This window comes from Acartia tonsa, chromosome 1 (assembly GCF_053477335.1).
Source record: "Acartia tonsa isolate MP-2025a chromosome 1, ASM5347733v1, whole genome shotgun sequence".
Taxonomy (NCBI): Eukaryota; Metazoa; Arthropoda; class Copepoda; order Calanoida; family Acartiidae; genus Acartia; species Acartia tonsa.
This window is the reverse complement of record NC_137260.1, coordinates 26247173-26267373: the sequence shown is the minus strand read 5'-3', so window position 1 is coordinate 26267373 and position 20201 is coordinate 26247173. Positions and strand designations below refer to the sequence as shown.

At 29.9% G+C, this 20201-nt stretch overlaps 1 protein-coding gene across 2 annotated transcripts in view; it reads right to left on the bottom strand.

The window, feature by feature from the left end:
* Positions 1-7521, bottom strand: part of LOC145316175 (uncharacterized) — a 35785-nt gene extending 28264 nt beyond the window's left edge. The window contains exons 1-4 of one of the 2 annotated variants that reach the window (XM_080156523.1): positions 7129-7521; positions 5728-6125; positions 3263-3745; positions 2483-2592 (exon numbers count right to left, since the gene is read on the bottom strand). In XM_080156523.1, coding sequence (XP_080012649.1) covers positions 2483-2592; positions 3263-3745; positions 5728-6125; positions 7129-7273 — 1136 coding nt within the window. In that variant the 5' untranslated portion in view covers positions 7274-7521. The remainder of the gene's footprint in view (positions 1-2482; positions 2593-3262; positions 3746-5727; positions 6126-7128) is intronic. The other variant, XM_080156516.1, reaches the window with a different exon arrangement.
* Between the last annotated feature and the right edge of the window lie 12680 nt (positions 7522-20201).

Below are 20201 nucleotides of genomic sequence, written 5' to 3'. Positions count from 1 at the left end.
TGGTTAGGGTAGGTTAAGTAAGCAGAGTAAATGGGACCCGAGTAAATTACAATATATCTCATAAAACAATAAAAGATAACTCCGCAATGCAAAATTGTATCCTTTTTGTTCAAAGAAGCTTTGTATTGGTCAGATTCTTTGAGACTTAGCTTTGTCGGAAGCAAAACCAAAACGGATGAAATAAATAGAGAATCTTCTTATTGGATTTTAGATAATTCATTAATGGTTTAGATACATTACACTGAAGAATAATAGATATAATAAATATAAATGAGCTTAATTAATACTTTTGTAAACATCTGTTAGCAATCTGACAGTAGAATTTGTTTTGTAATCAGTTCTCATTAAATATTTTGTGCAACTTATTCTAAGTTTCAGGATAAACGGATAAATATCAGGCTCCACAAATATACTTAACAGACAGAGATATTTTTTTATTCAGGGAAAAATGATTATCTTTAAAAAAGGTGGAACTATTATGAAAATACAAAAACCTGTAATTTAATTAATCATTTGGTAATAATTGGTTTTAATCATTCATTTTTAAATAAAAATAATTTTTAATCTAGCTATAGCTGATTAATACCGTGGGAGTGTTGATTACACCCAAGGTAAAGCCAGCCCAAAGACACTAATATTTCAACAGACAACCAAACCCTTAATTGCACTCCTGTTGACCTAGGAACAGTGTGTGCTAATTAGTTGCGACTGTTTTTCTCCAGACTGTTATAGTCGCGTTTCTGACATAGTAGTAGTAGATACCATTTTTAACTTCTTTAGTTATGTCGACGTTTGGGACGAGATTTGAACCCATCAACTCCCCAACAATGGATGCGCAAAAGCCCTGGGTTCTCTTATAGATATCCTTTTATTCCTTATAATATCTCAATATTTTGCAAAGTTAATCTTGTGCAAAATAGAAAATCCTATTGAATTAGCCAAACTATTATTTTCAAAAATTGCAGACTATTGTTTTTTAATGGTGAGGCTACTCGTCAAGTTCAAAGTTCTTTGTCAAAAATAGAAGAACAATGGAATGATAAGAAGTATTGTTTATGATTTCCAACGAGAATAATAAAATTTTGGGTAATTTCATTCTTTCTAGAATATGAAATAATTACTTATAAGGTAAGATGAATGTAAAAAAAATTGCTTTTAAAAAGAAGTAGCGAAATCAAAGACAAATGAATAATCTTCATAGTAGATTTTTAAAAATATAAATCGTTGTATTTAGATATTGAACATTCAATTCAAAAAATTTAATTTCTAGAAAAAAAATGCAACCAGGAAAAATTGTAAATAAAATTGTACAAAAATTGTTACAATGTGAATTTAGATTTACGACAAAAAAAGGGTTGTCCTAACAATGTTGGGTGTGCTTTTATGCCAGCAAAATAAAACATTTTTATAGCAAAATTTTCACTTTAGAACAGTAATTAAATTTAGTTTAGGATAAGAATAAAAAAGTTTCAAAGGACAAGAAAACAATTAATGTATGTATATAAAATCTAATTCTAATATACTTAAATTTTGGATGAAGATTTCACCCATAGTAAAGAAAATCAAAGTAACATCTTTTCCACTATAGCTTCGAAACCGATTAATATCCGCAGGATTAAAAATGGTTCTCAGCCATACTGAAAAATCATGTATACCATCGTATTACAGACATTTTCAACGAATATTAAAATAAAAATCATAAAATTAATAAAAAAAATTTGAAAGCCCGTCCACTCGGGGATAACAGAACTACTTTTTATGTTATCATTTTTCATTTTAATATCTGCGAAAAGCTATCAATAATACGATGAGATAAATAACTTTTTTTGTTGTAATGAATGGAAAAATATAAAAGTGTATGAATTTTAATCTCATGTCAGAGTCAAATTTTAAATTGCAAAGAAAATCTCTAATTTGCGAATGTTTGAGTTGCACAATGTTAACATTTTTTTGCATGAAATTTTATGCCTAGGTGGCAACATTCATTAATTAGGAGGGGATTAGGTTAAACATCAACAATTTTTTATTCAAATCTTTCATATATGTATATGCACTGTAAAAAATAATCCCGTCAATAATAATCTTTATTTGGAGTATTTGAACTATTTCTCTAACTTTTATTTTATCTTTATGTAAATTAGAAGTAAGAAGTATAATTAGAAATATTAAAGATTCGGGAATTTATCTTTTATGGTTTTCAGAATTGTAATTTTCTCTTATCTCATCGTATTATACAATATACATAGCTTTCCGCGGATGACAAAATAAAAAATTTTAAAAAAATTAATTCCAGATAAGTTATCCCCGGGAGGCTGAGACCCCGGGTCAACAAAACTGGTATCATTAATTAAATTTTTATTTCATGAAAATTTCCTGTAATACGATACGATACATGATTTTTCAGTATGGCTAAAAACCAGTTCTTGTTTACCGGATGATAATCGGTTTGGAAGCCATACTATAAATAAAATTAAAATATTACCTGTCCATATTTAATTGTGAACCATCAAAGTCACTATTCAATGAAATATCACTTTTTATTTGATCTAATTTTTTCACTTCACAAATTGGTTCTAATTTTCCTTCAGCCCTGATAAAAATTATATTTTGCGGTTTTTTAAAAATGATATAACCTTATCAATAAAGTTTTAATGTGTATATATGCAATTATGTAAGCAGACTCATTTAATTAATTTCTATTGATACTTGTACTATCGTACATCCAAGAATAATAAATCTATTCTAAATTCAGAGTTTGGATGGTAAATTAATCTACTATTCCCTTACTTCAATACTGAAAGGCTACCAAATGCAGGATTCGATATCCATTAATCAATTTTATATCTATGGTTAATTATATAAATTCTAATTAAATTTTTCATTTGCATTTGCTATTTTATTTGTACCTAATATGGATCACTAAAAAAAATTATTAGAATAAAACGTATAATTTAAGTGTTTCTTTAGTTATGGTTAGCCCCGCAGGGTTAGAGCCTCTTGCTTATATTGGATTAAAAATGTTCATTTAAATAAAAAGAATCTTTTAATGAATTAGAAAGAACTTTTTTTTAACCAATTTAAAGAAATTATGGTTGATGGTAACTTATTTGAAGGTTAATGGTTTTCTTTTAAATTTTGCTTTTTCAATCTTAAAAGAAAGAAAAAACTTCCTAATAAGTATGCGGAAATATCTTTATATGAGGTAATTCCCACTTTTTTGGTTGATGGTTTTCGCCATTTTTAAAACCACAAAAATATTCCTTTGTTCTATGAAATTATTTTTGTTTATAAAACTTTTATTTGTGCAACTATGCTGGGTTTCATTCACACCATCAGTTTCTAAGTTGGAGCAATTATAAAAATATTTGTTCTGAGCTCGTGAATTTATACAATTGTCCTGGCATCCAGTGGGCTGAGACAGTGATACTGACACTAATGTCGATATCGAAGTACTTTTTCTATAGGTGCTGCTTTCTAAACTATCCACAAACAATTCTTTTTCCAAGGGGGTAGCGAATGTGGGGGGTGATTGTGTGGGGGGCAGTAATGAGGGGGATGCTAATTGCTTCCGTATTGATGTTCTGATTGGAAAATTACATTCAGGTTGTTTATACGCAGATACTGACGTCTTGGTAGGTTCAGGTAAGCTTGGTTTGTCCATTAAAAGGTCAGGAATGGTTTTTATACCAATTTTGGTTTCTGATTGGTTTTGGTTAGGAATAATTTGTTTGTCTTCTTTCTGTAACTAAAAAATAGGATTTTCTTTATATATTTTCTTGTAAGTTGAAAATACCCATTTTTTATATTAAGCGAAGATTTTTTACAGTTTGGGTTTGTCCATGCGGGTAAAATAAAGTTTTACAAAAAATCAAATATAATTAGCAGAAAATAGTGTATATATTAAAATTAAAATAAAACAATCAATAAAAAATTCAGTCAGATAGTCGGTCAATCTTGAAAACAGAGAAGAAACCTAAAGAGACGCTATTCATCTAAAAACTTGATTGATGGGTAATTTCAAGAATTTTAATGAATATCTTTAGAAGCAAAACACAAACAGATAATCTTTATGAAGTAAAATTATGTAAAATAGCCATAGCATCTTTGATATTGGTTTTAAAGGAAAGACTTTTTTTTTGGGGGGGGGGGGTGGGAATTTTTTTTCTTTGGGCAGGATCTCTTGTGCAAATCAACACCCTTCTTTCTCCCATCAAAACTGTCTAATTTGTTAAGCTTTACTTTAATGATGTTATTATTCTTGCTTTTGAGTTTCCCAAAGAGCTTTAGGAGCTCAATGTCCATCTATTTTGAGCCAGGATATATGAATATTGGTGAGAAAATAATAATAAACTTATGATTAATAGTGGTCAGCCTCGTCGTAAATAGATAATGGAAACTTTTACAACAAAAACATTTTACAAAGGAGCACATATGCTTATTTTATTACAACAAACTATTATTTTAAAAGGAGTTTCATGGATCAGCAATAGACCAAAAAATGATGTTGAGAAATCAAAATATCAAGTGAATGAGAAAAATGACAACATCAAAAAAAGGCGAGCATCAAGAAATCAAATGTGCAAACTAACAAAAACAAACTTTTTTTTGCTTTAACATGTTGTTTAATCTTTTAAGGAATCACTATTCCAAAATAAATATACTAAATTTATTAAATCCATAGACACAGTGTTTCGCCCTTTAAATTTATTAAATTTATTAATTATTTATTAAATCCTGTAAAATATAGTGTTACAGAACAGTGTTACAGGAATCATCATGCAAAGTTTAATAGTTATTTCTCGTATCGTATTATAAACGGCTTTCCGCGGATATAGAATGTACAATTATAAGATTAAAACTAGTTTTTTAGCCCCGTGGTGCCGAAGGCACCGGCTAAAAAAACTAGTTTTAATCTTATGATTGTACATTTCTATATTCGTAGAAAACTGGATATAATACGATGCTAGACATAGTTTTACCGTATTCATGAGAACCGGTTCCTATCCACCGGATTCGAATGAATACGAGAAAATAAATTAAGCACCTACCATTCCTAGAATTGTAGAAAAGCGCCGGCTTTAAAAAAATATGGCGCGAAGACAGTTAAATAGACGGCGAGAGAAAATGGAGAAAAAATGATAATTAGTAATACAAAATCTCAACAATGACCTTACACAAAATTTTAACTAAATGAATCTTGGTGCTGTAGTATATGATTTATTAAAAAGGAAGGATAAATGAAGGGCATAAATGAAAAAAATGATACATTACCGGTTTAATGATATGCATGTTAGTCATATCTTAAAATATAGTGAAACTATTAAAAGTATAAGGGGAGAAATAGTTTTTTCTTTTTTCCTAACCCCTGTTGGAGGCCCTAGCCTTATATTGCCGATACCTTTACTTAATATAACCTCACCTTACCTAGCATATGGATACAATTAACACCAGAAATAACTACTCTCTCTCCCATTATTTTTATTTATTTAGAATTAAATAAGGGGAAGGGGGGGGGGGGATTCTGTCCTCGAATATCCACTTTGAGGAAATCCGACAAATAAATGGCCCTAACCCTGTACCCAATATAAACTCACCTAACCTAGCATAAGGTAAGAATAAATACTTTGAGGGAAACCCTAAAATACCTTATAGTAATTTACCAACTGAAAAAAGTAAGTTATAGAGTAGCTGCACCCCCCCCCCCCCAACCAAAAAAAATTAAAAAACCTGTGTAATTTTAAGACCATCTTTGCACTTTTTCCTTCGCTCCAACAATCTCTTCCATTCCATATCTTCATCCGTTGACATAAAACTTTGTGGCGTACGTTTAAAAATTTGGCCGCTGGGTGGAGTACTCCTAGTTTCTTCATTTCGTCTAGATCTCATAGCAGTAGTGTTCCAACTTTTAGGGGTCTTTACGTCACAAGATTTAATTTGTTTGTTCGTTTCTACGATAATATTTCGTTCTAGGCGAGATTTTATTTCATTTGTTGATGTTTCAAAACGGGATCTTTTAAAGTTGGAGGATTTTTCTATTTTAGCACGTTCCTCTTGTATAACTTTGCGCTGGAGTCGAGATTTTTCTAATAATGAACCGTTAACAAATTTTGAAGTGTCCAAATTCCCTAAAATTATTTAAATATTTTATATTTCTGTTTCGAATTAAACTTATAACTTGGCCCCAATATATTGTTAAAAACTAGCAATTGTGCCTCTAGTCTCTAGGGTCCTAATTACTGGATGAAGGGTGCATGATTATTATCCCAAAACTAACCCAAAATCCTAACTAAGCTTCCATGAAAAGTACAACCCAACGCTTCTAGTAAGGGGGGGGGGGAGGGTGAAGGTGCCCACAACCAAAATAGTTATCATTATTCTCATAACCTATAAGAAGCTTCACAGTAAAGGAGAACCATATCGGTCCGAATACTTTGCTCCACACAGACATCTTGTTACTTTTATATAAGAATTAATGTTAATTTCAACCATATGCATTGTATAATATATAAACATACAATTTAGTTATAAAAAGTTAGAAAATTATGTAAAAGAAAGATATGAAGGGTGGTCTGTTTGAAAATATTAGAAATCCTTGTTTGTTTAATTATTTTGAAAATTTGAAAAACGCATCTTAATTGGCCTGTTCGAGTTTTCTGACGTTGGAAAGTAGAAAATATTTTGTATAAATGTGAGGCCAAGAAATAAAGAATGAATTCATTGTTTTTCAAAGTACAATGAGAATACTTATTACTTATAAGTGCATATTATATTTCATTTATAGGATAATGTGTAATGAATGTTTGTTAACTGCGTTGCTAAGTTCAAACATGCACAAATTGACAAATCTAATTTGATGTTAAAATATACAATTTCCCAATAAGGACAAAAAATATATTAAATTTGAAAATTCCTCCCTCTTTATGATTTTAATTAATAAGGGGGAGGAATGCCCCCACCCAACCCAAACAACATTTTATTATTTTGTTTTAATAAAAAAGCATTCCAAAATCTAGAATCGAATCGGATCAGAGGTTTAAAACATCTTTGTACAAACAGACAGACAGTTAATTTCATATTAAAACAATCAAAATTTTATTCAAAAGTTTATGCATTATATAATTAATTTACCTGCATTGTCGGTCAGAACCCTTGACCTTACAGCCACACCCCCCACACAGGACTCCACCCCCGCCCCTGCAGTTGTGCGACCCCGTGCTCCACCCACTCTTCCCCCAACACCTCCTCCCGAAAGTTGTTCATTCAGAACGGTCATTGTTCTTGTTTTACCTTTCTCCCTCTCAATATCTCCTTTTCTTTTTCACTTTCTCTCTCTATATATCTCTCACTCACTCTTTCTCTCTCTTTCCCTCTCTCTCCCACTTAAAGTAATGTCTAACTACACGTCTGGGTTGAAGCTATTAAACATCATATTCATCTGAAAAATGCAATTAAAAATCATTTTACTAAAGATATTCACTCTTTTTTTGTTAAAAACAATTTTTATTTTTACATGCAGCACTATAAAGATTATCCTGAGCATTTTAGATGTTTTATCAGAGGATTTTTTTCTCAATGTTTATCCGTTCGAAGATTTTTACTTTCAAAATGTACTACAATGTTGGCATGTAGGTCCGTCTGTCATGCACACTATCTCATAACTATTGCACGTAACCGTTTTAAAATAGGCTATTCCGTGAATTTAAAAAAAAATCTTTTTATTTAATCAAATTTTAAATTTTGTTGTCAAGGGCAATTATTAAATTTTAAAAAGTTAAAATTTATTGAAAAAGCTACTTATTTTCAATATTTTTTGCAAAATATTTTATTGCCAATCTAATACAATAAACTTCAGTTTAAATCAATTGCCTAACCCAAAATATGTGGAGCTTCTAATTTTTGTAGCGTAACTACTCTACGTTTTACTCTAAGGCAAACCTGATAAAAGTGGTTGCAGACTAAGCCAGACGGTATGACAAACGAACATTAAAATTTTTAGAATGTCAGAATTATATTACCAGAATATTTACTCATAAGTCTAAATAAAATTAAAATAGATCTGTTGCCAGGATTCTGTTAAAGACAAACTCACATTTTAAAAGCTTTATTGTAGAGATGCTTCGGCTCAATTTAATTTGCCTTTTTGTCCTTGGAATCATTGTTTCAAAATTCAGATGAATTAGTTACTTATAGCATAAATAAAACATGTCTAAATAAACGATAAGAGCTAGTCGTTACGTACAAACTGACTGTCCGACTATAAACATGGAAAAGTTTTGTTTTTAAAAAGGGAAGGTGAAAGTGTTTATTTGTTATTTTTCTATTCGCTTCGCTACTACTAAATGCTATCGTTCTAGATTTAAATGAAGGCTCTAAAGAAAATATTTAGAATAAAAATACATATGTATATAATACATGTAAGTAAGATAAACACAGAGAATGAAAGAAACCTTTGAATGGACATAATTTATGTTGTTAGAAGGCGGCTGTAAATATTTCCCTCCATTATTTACTAAAGAAAAGAATAACAAATTTAAAATAGTCCATGATGAAAAATACATAAATGTAGAAAAGAGATTTTCAACAAAAAAATTAAAATATTATAATAAACTAAATTTAAGATGCAAAAAACTCTTCAACGTTGTTTTTTGTAAGAAGCAAAGCACAAAAATATAAAATATATCTTTTAAAAAAATAACTAGCGATTGAAAGGAGATTTTTCTGGAACTGCACCCCAAAAAAGTACATTTTACTACAAACCTATTGACAGACAGGGCGATGAGGGAAAAATGGGAGAACGTAGATATTCAATAGACAGAAGAATCTTCACAAAAAAAATTTAGCTTTATAACTTAAATGGCACCGTTTCGGACAATATGGACAAGCAGACAAACGAGCACTTATTATAAGGAGTCTTTGCTTCCAAAGTGTAAAAGTAGGGAAATCACCTAATCATTTTAGAACATATCTTGCGTGATCAATTCTCCTGTGTAAAAATTGTTAGAAATTACTTTACATTTTTTTGAAATTCCTATTTACTCATTCTAGGCGTTTTTATAAATTTTATTTACGCCTTATTATTTTATTTCTTTTTCTTAGCAGAAAAAAGGTGGAAAAAAATATACCAAGGATAAAATGCATTATTTGAATAAATCATTTACTACGCTGGGTTTCAAAAAGGTATCTATCGACACTGAAAACTTTATTGTAAAAATTACCCTCTTTAACAGAAACTTTTAAATATAATATACAATTTTTAACTTGTTTTGGTGTTGTGTAACACGAATTTAGAAAGTGATTGCATTTTTAGAATAGGTATTAAACTTTATTTGAAACAATAAAAAAAACGCAAGTTAACTTAAGCAATTATTTTAAAAATTGAAGCAAAAATAGTGGACTTATTCTCTCTTTTAAGAGTCTGTCCGTTCTTAAACTTCTTGAAGCATAATATGCAATCTAAGAAATTCAAAAATAGAATGTTTGAGAAAGAAAGACATTTATCCAAATCTGTTTCCATTGAAAATAGCATCTTCAACTAGGATATTTTATAGCTTTGTCCTACCGTTTTCAACAGAAAACCAAAGTCGGTTGAAAATAATCAAACTTAAATTTCCTAAATAAATGACCTATCCTAAAAGTTCCCTATTTTGTAAAAAATTTAAATTTGTAAAAAAAAGATTTAAAATGTAAAAAGAATTAGGTAGAAAAATATAGCATATTTGTGTGAAAATATTATTGCTCAAAGTTTTGCTATGATAAATAGTTTAAGGGCAGACAATGTAAAATATTTTGCACCAATAATTTCAATGTACTAAGTAATAGGTAATTAATTACCAATATTTTTTGGGTCGATTAATATCTTGTCCATATTCCTATCCCGTAAGATCCCTGTGACTGAAAGAGTTTATCAGAGAGGGAGGGGACATTGGACTGTTTATTACACTAGTCCCCAAAGTTTAATAATAACGTTTTCTTATTCGTATGCTTATCAACTTTGGAGACTTTATTGAATTTTGATTAGTTAATTCATTAAGTTTAGTGTCCCAACGTATTAATTAATAATTTTAATCTACAAAAATGGTAATATTGCGTAACATCATTGGAGATGTACATCAATGAACCGTCGATTTACTTATCCCTTAAGATCCCTATGAGAGGAAGAGTTTATGCGCAAGTATGACAAATAAATTACATGCTTAGTTAATCTAGGAACAGAGATAAATATTATACAAACAAGGACAATACTGTCTAGGGCAAACTGTTATACAAATAATAGATATGTATTGTATAGACTTTTCATATTTTAATATTAAGCAACGGGTGGAGAATTAAAAAAAATTGAATAAGGTACAATTAAGCTCTTTGAAAATCAGACAATTTTGATAAAATAATAAAAAAAGATATATAAGAGAAAAGGTTAGTTGTTCAAAAGAGTAATTGGTGGTTTCCTTAAAATTTCCTTTCTAACACAGAAATCCCCTCTTCCTCCCCCTTATTTTGAAATAGAATAATAGGAATGGGTTAGTTTTTATGTCTTTGTGTTTTACCTTAGGTTATGTTATATTTGGTGCAGGATAGCCCCGCAGGGGTTAGGCAAAGAGAAAATACCTCCCCGTATTTCCATTTTTATAATAAAGGGGATAGGGGTGATGGAAAAGCAATTTTAGGGAACCTCCTAATAAATGTACATACTTGTTTTAATAAGATAAGTTTTAGCATATTTTTAGAATACCTTTCCCTTTATTTGTCAAGTATTTTCTTCAGAATTACGAAGTAAAGGAAAAATTTTGGCGATTAACTGAGCATTTTATGGGGTTAACATTGTTTTAATTTCAGTGTTCCACAATAAAAATTCCAACATTATTTCTGTTAATATTGCTTAGTTCTCATGAAGAGAAGCACCCTAAAGCTTTAAATGTTAGAATTCTATCTTAATATTCCATCTAAATGTATCCTCTATCAAATCTTTATTTTCTTTTTACAATTTTTAATAAATTTTATGAACACTATTTTATGATTCTAGATTTTTCATGTTCGACAACGCATTTTTTGAATACGCAATGATATGATGCAATAATGACAAATATAAAATATACGTTTATTGCAAAATTAGTATCTCTATAATTTATTTTAATAGTTCGTATGTTCTTTATCTTAAAAGTTAATATGTTAGAGCAGGGTTTTTAATAAGATTACATTATAGATGTAATCAACCTTGTTTTAAGCAAACCTTTTCCACATTTACTGTCGGGTTTTCTGTAACGTATAGCTCTTAATAGTTACTTTTAGGAATTTCAAGTTATCCTTCCGATTTTAAACTTTGCACGATTATTCTTGATATAATAAGATTACAATTTCTAATTATTACCAGAAAGCCATTGACATTTTATCCATTTCATAATATCTAATAATTCCTAGAACGATTATGAATAATGACACAATCTTTGTTTAAAGTTAACAAGGATGACAACATCCATAAAAGCGAATCTCTGAAACGGTATGTCAGACGAACATTAACTCTTGTACAGTGTCAGAACTAGATATAAAAAATATTAATATAAAAGTTTTGACAAAATTAAAACTTGTTGTACCTAACTACTACAGAAATCACAATGCAAAGTTTGAAATCGATAGGACAATTCTACCATGCCTAAATTAACGAAAAAAGATATCCGTTACGGACTGACGGACGGACGGGCTGACCGACCCTAATTATAGAAAAGCTTCGTTTTTAACAAATGTGCAGTCCGTGCAGAAAATTGAATGCTATCACAAACATGATAAATTTTCACTCGCCAGCAAACATTTCTCAATGACACGAATAAGGACATGTTTTTGTAAGAAGAATCAACAATGATAGAAAAAATTGTTTTTAATTTTTTTTTTAAACTATAAAAAATTTCTTATTTCCTTCATTTTTGAACAAAATTTTGTTTCGATAAAACAATAACTTAAAATTCATTTCCATTATATTGCTTAAATTATCATTTCATTTTATTTTTAACAAAATTTTACCCCTGTCCTAAGTCCTTGTTAAAAATAAACGCACAAATAAGTCATTTGTTTTAGAAAATTCGCGTAGATTGTTAAAATTATTTTAAATAGGAAGGTTGTTGTCTGCCCTGCTGAGTTAGGAAGTAATATTTCTTTCAAGCTGCAGTGTAACAACTCTATAAGTATATTTATTACATTTCATTTCAATAAGGAACTTATCTTCTCTTTATATTTAGTTCTGAATTTTCAGTAGACATATAATCAAAAATAAATATATTGGTAAAAAAAATCAGGAAAACTTTTCACATGTGTTATTATTACATTATGTAGCATAACTGACAGACTGATAGACGAGGTAAATTATAAATTAAATGCTCACTTGTATAGTGAATCTTTGCAAAAAAAAATTTAATGGTAGCCGAGAAAATAATTTTTTTTCTATAGCGTTAAAGAATGAGGGACTGGCTGACAAAAGACCAGTCATATTGAATTATATAGTAGCTTTGTTAAAAAAATCTTTAGAATAAAATGTATTTTTGTTTTGAATAACTATTATCATTTGTTAGTTATTGCACTGGATTCGCTACTTATATAGTAAATTATTCTTGTTAATTTATCACTATGAAGTTTTGTGGACTATTACAGAAAACTAACAAAGGGTAATAAATTTTGTGGAAAATTTTGTTTTTTAAAAATAATTTATTTTAAATAAAAGAAGCTTTAAATATTAAATGCTTTGAGAAGTTCAAAGTGTATAAAATTGCATATTAATCAAATGGGAATATTTGGTGTTTTCAAATACTTTTAGTTTAATGGATTTTTTCCATTATCTTTATCTATGTTACATTACACACCTGCCCTTAGAAATATTTTTTAAAGTGAAACCTTTTATGCCCCACACCGTTCATTCGTCAGTCCCGCTAATCACTAACGAAATAGCACTTTAGGGATTTTCTATAATTTTTTAGAAGTAATAGCTCTTATCGAAAACGTAGTAAAGACAGAATCGTCCTAGCGTTTTAAAAATTGGCATAATGTTTGATACAATTTACAAAGCTTATCATCCAATCAACTTATCAATAAGTCTTAATGTCCATTTTAAAATGTAATTTTTATTTATACTGTTTGTTAAATATATTAAATGTTTTTTTAAAATCTATTTTAGTTAATATTCATTGTATGACTTTATGATTTTGTTGAACTTTGAATCTGATTTATTGATGTTGTCATCCTTGTTTTTTTTTATAAAATCCAACCCCTTTACAGGCTATCTATTTATTTGTTCATGTTAACAGCAATTTGTTTTATAATTTAGTGAATAGAAAACTGAAAGAGATAATTTATAAAGAAACTGAATTGGATTTTGCTTTTGTTTTGTTTGTCTGTGCAAAATATTGTGCAATTCTTTGCAATTTTCCCTGCAATTCATTTGCACCTATCCATCTCCCTATAATTTCACTTCTTTAACTGGTATTAAAAATATTATGCAGCAACGAACTATAATTAGACTTGTCAACTTCTCTTACTTGTAAGTCAAGTCCAACAATCAAGAATAATTAAAGGGAGCAATCTCTCCTTTTCTGTCCAAACACACGGTTTATTAGGTAAAGTAACACCTATCAGACAACCAATTCTTTAACCGTAAGTCTTAACTATGCATAGCACTGAGTTCCACCTGTTTTGGGCTAAGGCATTCCCCATACTCTAAATATTAATGTCATGCTTCTGTCAGAGCAGTAGTCTGAACGTCTTTAGTTATGACGTTATGGTTAATCACCTCCCCAACGACGAGAGGATGCACTACGTATTAAGCCATTGTCTCAGTTGCTTTGTCTTAGTAACCAAACCTCCAGAAAACGAGAAGATATGTTTTAATTATACAATGGTTAAAGCGGGGTGCATCATATTATTATCATAATTCGATTAACCTTTACCAGAAGTTTTTAATATTGCATTTAATAATTTCTGTAATCAAATAAATTTTATCCAGTACTTTAGATTTTAAGAATAAAGCCCTGTCAGTCTTTTAACTTCGGGGGGTAAACCAAGGCACAGATTTAACAATTTGGATATTGAACTATTTCTTTAGAAGAAACAACAACAAATTTGATTTAACAGAAAACAAAATGAAATTTAGCAACTGCATTCACAAATAAATTATGACAACAACATCCTAACATTATCAAATTTACAGATAGGCTTAAATCTAACTTTACTAATTAATTGCGTTAGAATTTCTGAATTTGGTAGCTGATGATTAATAAAGAAGATTGGTAGCTGGACGTCTCAAAAAATCAGCCTTGTGACGTCATAAAAATAAGGGATTATCCATATCTTTTTTTTTAGGGGTTTTCTTTCCCACTTCTCTTCTCCCTCATTTTTATGACGTTACATGGCTGATTTTTTAGACACTTTGTCCAGCTACGAAGATCTAATAAAGAGATAGTTTAATTTTATTGTAATATTTTTATCGTTTTATGAGCTACCAAAGCAATATTTTAAATATATATAAGACTTTATGGGGGGAAAAATTATGCATATATTTAAGCTATAGAAGAAACTGTATTATTAAAATTAAATTATCAGAAGTATACTTTAATGGTATGTAATCCTTGAAAAGTGGCTTTAAAAAAAATCCTTTAGAAGTTCAACAGATAATTAATATAAAACATAAAATTAAAATATCACTAAAACCAAAGGATAATCAAAACACTTAAAAAACACAAGAAAACAAAAAGCTTAGTAATGCGAACTCTCCAAAAATACTCTTTCTTAGTAAAAGTAAAGCTTCTAACTCCTGTGTATATTATGACTGTGTATTGTTTTCTGTCCGCGCTTTAATACACAATATTGAAATATGTATATAATATACATTATATATATTATATGTACTTTTAAACAGACACAAAAGGATAAACAAACTTGATAAATTATATTTTTATGTTTTCCTTCATATATGTGTAATTTTCAAGCCTTATAAATGAAAAATAAAGGGAACTTGAACCTCTAGGGGCACTTAAAGTTGGAGGGGAACAAGTCGAACACCCATTTACAAATTAAGTTTTAAAAAGAAAATTTAAATAATTAATGGCAAGAAACCTTCTCAAAGAAACAAAAACATTCTCTGGACCAGAAAGCTTCATTGTAAAAGAGAATCATATACACACAAAAAAAATAGGATAAGGCGAAATTTACAGGAAGGTCTGAACAATTCATTCCTATGTATTTATCCCATTGAATACATTTACAGAACCTTACCGAAGTCCAACAAGACTATGACCAACAAACGAACATGTTAGATCAGTGGATAAACTTTCCTTGTAGTAAAATTTTTGGTCATTTTTATAAATCCTAAATGCGTGCGAGATTCTTGTGCTAGGCCTGGGTACTATACAGGGTAGGTAAGGTCTTGTCTTACACGATACAGGAGCATTTAACAAATAGACGGAGATATTACATTCTCCGAGAATTATTCAGAGAAACAGAGAGAGAGAATGAGATGTATAGTTCCTCGGAAACTAGGCATGGATTATGAATCCTAAAAATAATGTTGCATAGCATTATATAAAGACAAGGTTGCTTTTAATGAATTGAAAATAAATAGATTGCTGTCCTTTCAAACACAGACATAAAAATCACTTAGAATGTTAAAAAATTATTTCAGAAAGTATAAGTTAAATAAATAAAATTCCGAAGTACGAAGGGTCTTTAGGATTATAAAAATGAAGGGATAACATTAAAAAAAGTTAAAACTATGTCTTTTTTTCAAAAAGGAATAATTAAATGGTACTAGTAGTGAGGATTTCTGAAGCAATAAACTATAATAAGATACTATTAATAAAAATTAAATAGAGGAGATAAATGGAAGCTATACTAATTTTGTTGAAAAAGAACGGACAGGATCACGTCACTTATAGATTAGCTTCGCTACTAAAAATATTATCAACAAGAAAATAGTAAACTGTAATTTTTAATATCCTTATAATAATTAAAACATTAATAAATGATAAAAATTCTGTATCATGGAAAGAAAACGAAGTATCGGACTTCGTCGTATTTTTACAGTAGCTTTTGATCATTATTTAAGTTAGGTTAGGTAAATGCTTATGATAGGCCCCCTCCCCCCTCAGGGTCTAGAAATAAGAGAAAAGCTACTGTGAAAATACGACTTAACCCGCTACATTATTTTCTTTTTATGATCGAAAGTTTCTTTACTGTTCTTAAATTTTGTTTTTGATTGTCTTTACGTGTTCATTTGTTTTTAGGAGAGAAGCTGTAGCGCATGTTATTGAAAGGCCTACTCAAAAATTTATTTCAATGTTAACTCTCTCTTTCTTTCTCTCTCTTTGTCATGCATTCATACAATCCAGGGAGGGAGGGGACATTGGGCTGTATATTATGCTAGTCCCAAATGTGTTATAACAACATTTTCTAATTCTTTGGCTAACAACTTTAGGGACTTTTATTAAATTTTGATTATATGGTTCATTAAGTTTAGTGTCTAAAAGTTTCAACCACGAATTGTAATCTCATCATCTGGGATGTACATCAATTAATAGACCAATGTCTTATCCCTTTACATACCTGCATACAATCATTCTATCTATCTATTATCTGCCATTTATCTTGTTTTCAAAGTTTTAAGAAATTTTAGTCCAATCCGAGTGCTTGCGTTAAAGTAAACATTGTTGCGGTGTTTTCACTCAACCGCAAATTTAAATGTATTTTTTTTTCTCATAGCACAGTTAACGTATTAATACGAACGTCCGTCTGTCACTTTGTCAAAGTATTCTAAGGGCATTGCTACAAAAGACCTAATTTTTTGTATTATGTTGGTTTATGCATTATGTCTTTTTTAGGATTAGGTCTTTTGTAGGAAAAGGTCTTATGTAAAATAGGTCTTTTGTAGAATTAGGTCTTTTGTAGTATTAGATCTTTTGTAGGATTAGGCCTTTTGTAGGATTAGGTCTTTTGTAGCAACGGAACACAGTAAAAGTGTCGGACTAATTATGACGTAAAAAAATAGCTAATGAGAGGCCATTATTGACCAATGGTAAAATTTATAGTTGCCTCTCATTGGCTAATTTTTTTTTACGTCATAATCAGTCCGACACTTTTACTGTGTTCGTAGCAACGCCATTTTATGTTAAACAAATAAGACAAATGGTGCGTAGAATAAAAAAACTCCACACAAAAAATTTAATGATTATAATAAGAAACTTTTATAATTTACTAAAATATTTTCTCTAAAAGCCACCCTCGCATACTCGAGATATATAAATCCTTTACGCAAATGAATGCACACCAATAGCTGCAAGTTGAAAGAGATTTTACACATTAACAATACCTTAGCATTCGAGCATGATAACAAAATCATATTACAAGGTTTTGTAGATTAAACAATGATGACAACAACCATAAAAGCGAAGCTTAACAAATCGCTCAGTCAAACGAGAATAAACAAACTAATATATTTAAACACTTATCTAATAGTAACATTAATTCAAAGTCTGGAAAAAATTCCATTGAAATTAATCTATCCCAAAAATAACTTGACTACAGAATGCTTGCTATGGAAATACTTACATTTAAGAACTTAATTCATCACAAAAAAAAAATAATAGTCCTAGGAATCTCATAGAATGATCAGATTAATTTATAAATTTCTGGTAATGAGTTGCTACGCTTTCTAAAATGTACCTGTCTGATACAGGAATCATCACCATCCTAATTGTCATTTACATTTCCCCCTTTTTATGTAGCACTATTAAGAGCTTCCTATAGAGATACTATGGTCGCAGTCATTAGAGTTATAAAAACTATAACAGTAACAAAAATGTATTTTTTTACAGGAAGTAAGGGAGGGGACAATGGATTGAATATTCAATCTTTAGGAGTCTCAGACTTTGGGGACTGGCTTAAAGGGAATGTGCAAGAATTTAGCAGTTTCTGACTGAGTTTGGGGACTTGCGCAAGAAATGCCGTTACTCGCTATGTTAGTTTTGAATATATATAGTTTTGCAGACAGAGAGTAGTTCAAATATAAATACACGGCCCCCCTCCCATACTATATTTCACTCCCTTCATCCCCACAATAAAGGTACTAAGAAAGAGAGGTAATGTCTGATTGAGCCAATAAATGAATCGCATCGGAGCATACATGAAATCTCATTGGTTGAATTAAACTGAAGTTTTCTAGTTTTTTCATTAGAGTTAATTAGAGCTGTTCTTTCAACTTTTACTCGAATCAAGTCCATCACACGAAGTACTGCCTTCATATTGTTGTTTTACATCTATGTTTTATCTGTGTATTAATAATAAATATGCTTCATATATTGCAATCGTTGTAAAATAATAAAAATCCCTTAATGAATTTAAGTTAATAAAATCATATTTTTTTCTTGAGTTTCTATTAAAACAAAAAAATAATATCTCGGACTACAAATGTACATGATTTATAATCTTTAATTCGTAATTCGTATCTATTATAAACATTTAAAATACATAAATTCATAGTTTGTTTCATGTTTACCTTGAAATAAATTATATAAAAATAAAATAACAACAAATAGCAATACAACAGTACGTTCGTTACGTTTTCAACAGGACCTAGCGTTGTACTGTGTATACACTGTACACATATGGGCATATTTTTTTTCATTTTGTTCATATAAAGAGTCAGCTGTAAATAGTCGCATTTCTTAAGATAAAGCTTTTCTCACGTAAATTACATCGTGTTAAAATTTATTTTCTAGTATAGTGTACCTAAAGCATATTAAAAATCCTTCAATAAGTTAGCTATGAATTGTTGAATTCCTTAATATAAATTAGCTTTCTAGAAATTATATACTCAAAAAATTTTAAAGTTTTTTGTCAGCTGGAGGAGTTCCTTTCAGATTTACGAAAAAGGGGTTTACACTATACTTCTTCTCTCCTAATTCTATTATCCCCACCTTCTTTTTAAAAGTAGACAAGAAAGGAAAATGGAGAAGGGAGGTGGGGGAAATAAACAGGATAAAAAGGGGTAGGAAGGCGTGCGGGTCATATACTTGCCAATCCAGCTAAACGCCTGCCTGCCCCTTTTTTCCGTGTTCTCTTTTCCTGAAGAGATCCAGGGAGATATTTCTAGTAATTAATTACAGAATGGTTATGTCAGTCTGTAATACTGGTAATCTTATTTTTAAATGATTGCTTTTTTTCTTGGAACTTTTTTCTTAGTTTATGGTTTTCTAGATTTAATCAACAATCACTTTACAATTTCAACCATATTTTCGGGATTATTCTGGTTTTCATGGCCTTTCTTCAAAAACTCTTAAATTGAATTAATTGCCCATTGTCCCCTCCCTTACTTTTTTTATCAAATATAACTACAGTTGCAGTTACAAATATTTGTGTATGGATGATTTAGTTTCTAAATAATACCTTTGTACAACAGTTTTTAAAAGCAAAGCAACTCTTTGGTAGACTTATGGCTTGATTAATTTATTTTTTTCAAACTTTTGTGTTTCAGATATTGTAGACGCAAAGTTTACAATTTTTACACATGGTATCTGAATTTTTATTTTTCTAATTACATGCGTTGGTCGGCAGTCACGCGTCTTAGGCTGACTAAAAGCTTGCAGCTGTAAGTAAGGGTTACTGGGCTTGCTTAGGTCAGTAAGGCTGCGGCTGTATAAATTAAAATTTGAAGGCCGCGGCTGCTACATATTTTTGCTGTTCCTGATTCTTCCTAGAATACGCGAGGTTAGTTGTTTGTTTCTTCAGTTTTTGTCTAAGCTGTTAGGTGGAGTATTATAGATGCTACAGCTTCTAAACAAGCTGTTTAGCAGAGTGACTGCGACTAAGATTACTGATTTCAAACTTTGTTTGCTGCGCTGCTGACACTGAGGCTTCTGGAAGTACCACTACTAAATGTGTCGTTACTGCCTAGTCATGATTACATGTTTTCTAATTTGGATAAAAACTTTCTTGTTATTCTATGCAATACATAAGTTTCCGAGTCATTTATATGAAAAGTGTTGTATGACAAATATTTAGCAGTGCAACATTGCTTCAGTTTTACCTGGACAATAAATAAATGAAAAAAAATTGGACTTAAAGTATATGTGATTTAGAAATAAGTAGCATGTAAATAAGTTGTGCCTGTCTTTAGGTTAGAATCCCCCCTATTACTATAATCTCGCGTATTTCATAATCAGTAAAAAAACACA